Source organism: Haliaeetus leucocephalus, unplaced genomic scaffold (genome assembly GCF_000737465.1).
Source record: "Haliaeetus leucocephalus isolate CR32 unplaced genomic scaffold, Haliaeetus_leucocephalus-4.0 Scaffold226, whole genome shotgun sequence".
NCBI lineage: Eukaryota > Metazoa > Chordata > Aves > Accipitriformes > Accipitridae > Haliaeetus > Haliaeetus leucocephalus.
The window spans coordinates 168,683-176,250 of NW_010972662.1; the positions used below are offsets into that span (position 1 = coordinate 168,683).

At 57.5% G+C, this 7,568-nt stretch overlaps 1 protein-coding gene across 1 annotated transcript; it reads right to left on the reverse strand.

Annotated features, from left to right (window-relative positions):
- Positions 1–632: 632 nt before the first annotated feature.
- Positions 633–7,148, reverse strand: LOC104831481. Its single transcript, XM_010567095.1, has 8 exons — positions 6,964–7,148; positions 6,523–6,694; positions 5,928–6,048; positions 4,950–5,125; positions 3,712–3,890; positions 3,080–3,233; positions 2,642–2,766; positions 633–1,610 (listed from the first exon to the last, which is right to left on the reverse strand). Exons 2-8 carry the CDS (start codon positions 6,575–6,577, stop codon positions 819–821), a joined length of 1,602 nt encoding a protein of 533 aa, XP_010565397.1. The 5' UTR covers positions 6,578–6,694; positions 6,964–7,148; the 3' UTR covers positions 633–818.
- Between the last annotated feature and the right edge of the window lie 420 nt (positions 7,149–7,568).

A 7,568-nucleotide genomic window follows, 5' to 3' on the forward strand; every position in this document is an offset into this window, starting at 1 on the left:
ACTGCAAAGCACAATGATGCCTGACACTGGGCCAGAGGATTTCCCCTTGCCTCCGTGGCTGCAGGCACAGCCTCACAAACACATCCCAGAGAGACAACTGCAGGGCAGGGCTCCCCAGAAGTAAATTGCCCCAGTGCTGGTAGAAGGAATAATAAAACTATCTAGTGGTTGCTCAAGAACCAGCCTTTTCCCACACAACAGCAACACGCAGCCCAGCTGTGGGTGCAATTTTCTCCCAGGGAAACACCATGTTTTCCTAGTGCCTTTCCCAGATGCTGCTCAGGCAGGGCAGTGATGGTTCTGTAACACAGAAAGAATAAGCACAGAAGCCAGTTTTCCATAATAAATTAGTGTTATTTAAAAAACAGCTCCAGTGCACAATCAGTATTTCCAGACAAGTAAAAAAAAAAACCAAACTCCTCTTTCATTCAAGAGGTTTATATATATATTTGAGTATAAACATACATTTGCATTAGTATATATACTTTACATGCACACATATATACACATATAGATGGATAAATAGATAAAAGTTTTGGGGCTTCGATTTTGGTATGTATTCCTTATGCTTTGGTTCAAGAGCACCAAAACCAGAGGGAAGCTCTGAAGATACCGATCTCACCCATCCATGGCAGCTGTACCTGGAGCATGCCTGTGCCTGCCCGCACAGGAGCCTGCCCCAGTCCTGTCCCCAGCAAGGCACAGGCAGGTCTGAGCAGGCAGCCATCATGGCTGGGGCAGCTCCGGGCAGCAACTCGAGCTCTGCTTGGTGCTGTGATCTGGGTGCCAGGAGCTCCCGGTGTGCCCCCGCCTGCATGCTATGGCTCACTGTCAGCTGGGGGACGCAGCTCATAGCCAGAGAAGGCAGCTGCCTGTCGGATGTCAGGGGACAATTGGGGCAGCTGGCAAGGGCTGGGGACACCCAGTGCTGCCTGCTCCAAGTCAACCTGCTGCACGGTGCTGTCACCTGGCTGTGGCTCAGTCCCAAGGCCATGCAGGGGCTGGACAGCATGGACGAGCTGCCCTCCATCCTCCTCCTCACTGGCCGGCAGCTTCACGGAGCTGAGCAGTACCCAGTGCCTTGCCATGCCAAGGCTCTCCCGCAAGTCCTCCTGGCTGAAGCTCCTGCCTGGTGTGGGCAGAGGTAGCCAACTGCCCACTCCCAGGGCTGGGCACTGGCATTTAGAATGAAGCTGGAGATGCAGGGGGAGCCACATCTCCGATGTCCGGTAGTCCCTGTCACCTGTGTAGCTGTCTCTGGTCAGTCCCACCAGCACTGGCTGCTCCAGCACATCATCCCCATCACACACTTCCCCATCCTCCTCCAGCCGCAATGAGACCTGGGAGCCCAAGGCATGCCCCAGCTGGCTGTGGGTGCAGGACGGGTCCCTTCCCTCGTGGCAGTCTGGCCCAAACCCATTGGCACAGTAGCCATTCATGTCCTGGGAAAGGCTTTCTCTGACGAGCAGCTGGACTGTGGGTGTTGTCTGCTCGCCTGCAGGCAACTGGCAGGAGGGTAGCACAGTTGGCAGGAGCAGGGTGAGCGAGTCCTCCTTGAGCTCAAGGGTGGGCTCCCTGATGGTCACGCTCGGGTCCCTGTTCAGGAGAGCCTGCCGGGAAACAAGCAGCAAAGCAGTCAGCCTCAGCTTGCTGAAACCCCCACCAGCCTGGGGGTGATGAACTGTGGAGCCCGGGGCAGGGAATCGTCCCGGACAGCCCCTCTCCATGCTCACACCTGGGAGAAATGCAGGCAGGGCTCTGCTCATTACGGCACAGGGGCTGTGGTGCTGGAGTATGGTCACAGAAGCTTTCACGCTGCTGCTTTTCAAGCTATGCCCCAGCTGTCAGCAGCTCTCACCTGCTCAGAGACCCAAGCAATCCCCATGAAGAAGCCAAGAAGAATAGGAAAGCAAAGGACGCTGGCCCTGTGGTCGGCCAGGGCAAGTGGAGCAGCCTGCCATCTTCTCTCCACACTGGCAGAGGGGACTTCTTTAGCTTAGCAAGTTGGTTTTGTCCCCAGAATGCTCAAAGGGCTGCTCATCCCAGGCTGCTGCCACCCCCAGCATGGGGGAACTGGGACTCGGGGCGAAAGGCTGTCCTGGTGACTGTTTCACAGGGCTCAGTCCTGCTGATCCAGAACAAGTTTTGGATCAGCTCAGCAGGGCTGTAGCCCTGGGAGCCTCTCTGAGCCTTGTGGCCACATTTATCCCAAGGGCAGAGCAGTGAGGGGCTGCACCTCACTCAGGCCAGACTGTCCCAGGACAGCAGCCCCACTGTTTGTTTCTCTTCCCCTCTTTCTGCCCTTGCAGCTGTTGTAGATGGACATGCAGCCAAGCAAAAGCCAACTGCCTAAAGCAGGAGGCTTCTAACACCGAGGGCCACAGGCTACGTGCTGCCCGAGACACCCTCCCCCAGTGTGACCCATGGCTGGTTAATGCATCTCACCAGTATCTTCTCCCACACAGCAAGGCCTGGGGGTACAATGGGTCAGACAGCAGGGGAGGCACCTGGGCACTGAGGCAGGTTTAGTGGTGCAAGAGGTGGAGGGAAAGAGGTGCTGAGCCCCCTGCAAATGCATAGAACCCCAGCTCAGGTGCGGTACACACAGGGTGGAGAGGCTGGAGGAGAATTGTGCACTCACAAGTGTTTTCGGGAGGAGCGTCTCCGAGGGGCTGGGGAAGACGTGCAGCTGGACGAAGCAGAGCCCGGCCATGCTCAGCAGCAGGAAGATGCCACTCAGCACGGCAAGGAGGACCCAGGGAAAACCTGCCAGGAAGTCACAACAGGCTGAGGGGTGGAAGGACCCCAGCCAGCATTCCCCCCAAGCCCACCCTACGCCAGCACTTCCCCAAAGCCCCTGCAGCAGGCCGGGATGTTCACGGGGAATATGCGGGGCAAGCCCAAGGTGGATAGTGAGAGAGCATCTCCCCAGGAAAGCACCTCACAGGGTGTTACTGGGCCACCAACCCTGACCAGAATGGCTCGGGGCGGGGAGTGACCCACACCTCCACATATGTCCATGCTGCAAGCAGGACCTGAGATGCAACCGCAGTGGCTGAGCCAGCGAGAGAGCTCCCACCTGCGGGGCCTGGTGGAGTCACCATGCACTGCTCGGCCTCCTGGCTCTGCTCCCCAACCATGCCTGTGGCTGCCGTCCGGACACAATACTGCGTGCTGGGCTTCAGGTATCTGAAAGTACATGGGGCTTCCTCCCTGCTCCATTTGCAGGGCACCTGGAAGCAGAGGGGACGTGTGGCCAAGGCGGCTGGAGGTGGGGTCTGTGCACTGCTCCTCTCCCCAGTGCAGCCTCAACACCCCACTCACCCCACGGTGTGGAGCGCAGACCCTCCCTCCCTGCTCCCCAGCAACTCCAGTGCTTGTTTCTTCACCCCAGAAGGTGTTCAGGTCCCAGAGCATCTTGTTAAATGCCTACTGCATGCATTCATCTGAACAGGAATCGTTACAGGTTTTTCTTATTCATGCAGTCTAGAAGAGGAAAGGGATCTCCTGCCACCCCCAAGCTGTGAGACCCGAACTGGGAGTGCAAAGCATCTCATGCCTGCTTGCACTGCTGGGTGTGGGCAGGGCTAGGGCAACTCTATGGGAACAGGCACTACCACACCAATGCAACCGGACACAGGCTTCGTTGCTGCACCAGGAAAGCTTTTGCAAGTCCCGTGCACTCTGAGCCTTGCCTGCCCCACCACGTACTTGCTGGACAAGCACATCCCCTTCGTACAGATTCAGCCAGTACCACAGCTTCAGCAGCACTTGGTCGACTGGCTTGTAAGAGCCATTTGTGCTTCGGTAGGGAGTGAGTGGCATGATGATATTTACGTTGAGGATGTGACCCTGGAGCAGCCAAGACAACTTGGGGGGGCCCACAATTGCTGTAGGGAGGGGAAAAAAAAAAAAAAAAAAAAAAAAGGAAAATTAAGCCCTTCAAAACAGAAGGCAGGCATCTCATTTCTCTAGAAATGATGTTTTTCTGTTGGACATCCCACTCCCAGCGCACAGAAAGTTTCTTAGGTGTAGCCTGATGGCACTTTGTGCTGTGAAACCAGCTCTAGAATCGGCAGCCACCACGTCTTTGTGACAGCCAGTGCCGCTTCTGCCTTCTCCGGTCATGCCAGCATAGGGCAGGACAGACCTGCTAGCACCTCTGGCTCCCTGCTGCTGAGCACTTCATCTCTGAGCCATCAGATGATGGTCTAGAGACTCTCTGTGGAGTGTGGCAATTGCTGTTTTAGCTAAGCACATCTATTTCCATGCCAGCTGGATGCAGAGGGAATGAAAAAGGGAACCCCAAAAAGCTGAAGTACATCCCATTTTAGCTGCTGGCACATTCAGTTCAAAGCAACAACCCCCATGATATGGGTTATGTGAAGGTCCTGGAGTTTTTCATTCCTCCAAAAGACAGCTAGGCTTTTTGGACAGGACAGCCAGTCTGAGAAGAGGCACATACCCACACCTCGCCAACACGGCAGCCAGGGCAAAGGCAGTGCTGCAGGGACTACTCCTGCCTTCACCAGCCCATGCCAGCTTTACCTTGCTGGAACAAAAATGGCCTCACCCAGCATCTCCCAGGCCCATGGCAGGGACAAACAGGGGATGCTTTTAAAAGGCAAGCCTGGAAGGGTATCCTCTTTCCTACACCATCTCTCCGCGTTCTCCAGAGACCCGAATTCTCACAGCACCTCGGTGGCCTGGGGCCTCCCACCCGTGTTCCTCATCTGTGTCTCCTCCTCTGTCCCCTTGCTTTTCACCCAGCCCTTCTCCAGCAGCTCTGCTCCCATTCCTTTCCTCTGGTCGGGGGTCTTGGCACTTCTCCCACCATTATCCTCATGTGATTTCCCACCATATCCCGGCAGACCTCTCCAAGGACCCCTCTTCCCATTGGCCCCCCAGGAAGAGCAGGAGCCCAGCTGAAGGAGCTCCCTGGTCCTTACTGTCTCTGTACAGCTGCAGCTCGCTGGAATAGGCCCACTCAGACAGCTTGTCTCCGGCCACCGCTCTCACCCTTGCCCAGTAGATATCGTGGATCTTGTCAAAATACAGCTCACATGCCCAGGAGGAGCTGGTGCTGTTCCCCCAGCAGGTATCCACCTTGGTCCAGCGAGAGGTTCTGCCCATGGAGAAAATGCAGGGATTTCTCCTTTTCGGCACCTTCCTAGCTAAAAAGGAAAGCTACCTAGCCATCACCATCCTGTCCGAGTGGAAAGCATGGGAGGGCACAGATACTGGCCAATAGCATTCTGGGCTGCATTAGGAAGAACATTGCCAGCAAGTCAAGTCCCCTCTCATTGGCACTGGTGGGATGGCACCTGGAGTGCTGTGTCCTGACCTGTGCTCTCCGCTACAAGAAAAATCATGTCCATGCCAGAGAGAGCCCACTGAAGGGCCAAGAAGATGGCCAAGGGCTTGAGGCATCTGTGGTGTGAGGGAAGCTGAGCAAGCAGGGACTGCTTAGCCTCAGAAGAAGGTGTCAGGATGGGGAGTCTTATCAGCATGATGGAGTAAAGAAGATGGAGACTTCTTCTCAGTGGTGCCCTATGAAAGGACAAGAGGCAGCAGGCACAGGATGAAATACAGGAAATTCCACTTAAGCATAAGGGAAAAAAAACCCCAAACCGGTTTTCTACTGGAAGGGTGACCAGCAAAGGGAACAGGTTGCCCAGGCAGGTTGTGGAGGCTCCATCCCTGAAGGTGGTCAAAGCCCAGAGGGACACAGTCCTGAGCTGATCCTGCCTGAGCAGGGGTTGGATGAGCTGGTCTCTGGAGTTCCCTGCCAGCTCTGCTATTCTGTTACTCTATGATATTTACTGCCAGATAATAATCCTCTGGCTACCAGGAGTCCCTGACAGCCCTCTGCCAGGGTGCAGGGGGGACGAGCCACCTCCACCCGTTCTGCCCGCCACCCCACCTACCGTCTCCTCCACTCCACCTGGTACGAGGCACCGCTGGGTGAGCCAGGGTCTGGCTCCCACCGCAGGCGGACGTGGAAATTTTGTGCCTCCAGCCTCACGTCTCGCGGAGGCAATGGCGTGCCTGGGGAGGGGGGAAGCAGAGGGACGTCAGGCAGCATCGATCTGCTCTGCAGGGGTCCGCTTCTTGGTTGGTCACTGCTTGGCCACGCTGCATGGGTCTCCCTGCTTTGCAAAGGTGTTGTGGGGTCTCCCCACCACCCTACAACTCCCAGTTTCAGTCCTGTGTAGGCAAACACCGACACCCTGCCAGGCACAGGCAAGGGCTGGCTGCCAGTGCAGCGCTCAGCATCCATATTCCATGAACCTCTTGCACACCCTGGAACATCCTATCTGAGGTCCCATGAAAGGCACCGACACCCTGACGTGGTTGCTGGTGACCCTGGGGTTTTCTTTCCCGTCACACCTTGAAGACCACTTGGTTCCCTCCTTCCTGCAGGTACCTTCTGTAGGTCTGAGAGTTGTCCCTGTGCTTCTCCCCCTGCTGCAGCCAGGGCCACCCCCCAGCCTGTGGCAGCAGCTCCGGAGCTGGACTTACCCCGGAGCAGGGTGCAGCTGGCCAGTGACAGAAGCAGGGTCAGGGCAGGGCTCATCCCGCTGCACCCCGTCCATCTGCCCCCAGCTCTACGCTGCCATGCTGGGTGCAGTGGCGAGAGGATGGGCGTGCTGGAGCTGTTCTGCCACTCGTAAACACGACAGGCAGCTGGAACCTGGGATTAGAGAAAATATTTTTCTTTCCCAAAGCTGTGGCCAGTGACACCTGCCGCAGGCATCCCTTGTACGCAGAGGTTGCATGCCCAGCCATGGCATGGAGGTGCCTGCTGCAGAGTGGCAGGGGACCCCCTGCCATCCCCGGGATGGGGTGAAGCAGCAGGTGCCCTTGGGGCTGCGGTGGCAAGCGGGCCTGCGGGGACAGCAGGCAGCTGCCACGCTGCCATGGCACCGTGCACATGCCACAGGGACCTTGTGCTGCACCCACCTCTAGATGGTCCCCGGTGGCGTTTGGTTGGTCCCTCCCTAAAGGCAGTGAGAAGTCACGCTGCTGGCGTCACCGGGACATGGGTCTGAGAAAGCTCTTGGCCTGATGTTCACGCCGCTCTGGCGGTGACTCAGCCCTGCGCCGGGCATGACTCACACTGGCATAACCGGTGGTACCACTGCCGCCCCAACACCCCCAGTCCTCCCACAGCCTCCATGGGACCGGGAGGGTACCATGCATGCTAGCACCGGGCCAGGCGAAACGGGGCACCCCGAGGCACCCCCGTGGGGTACTCTGCCCCGAGTAGAGACCTCGGTCCGCGTGAGCCACAGCAGCAGCCGGTCCTGCTGGGCGCCTGCGCCACAGCCCTGCGCAGTCCCTGGGGGATGCTGGCAGCGCTGCGGCATGTTACGACCCACCTCCTCCTCCCTCCCTCCGAAACCTGGCCAGTAGCCCCACCTTGGCCTTGCCCCACCACTCGGTTACAGGGGAATTTTTTCCCTGCTGTTGCCAGCTATGGAGGGAACCTTGCTCTCCGGGGAGAGACATGCAAAGGGCTTTGAGGCCACCAATGCCAACCTCCCGGTCCTGGGGACATGTCCCCT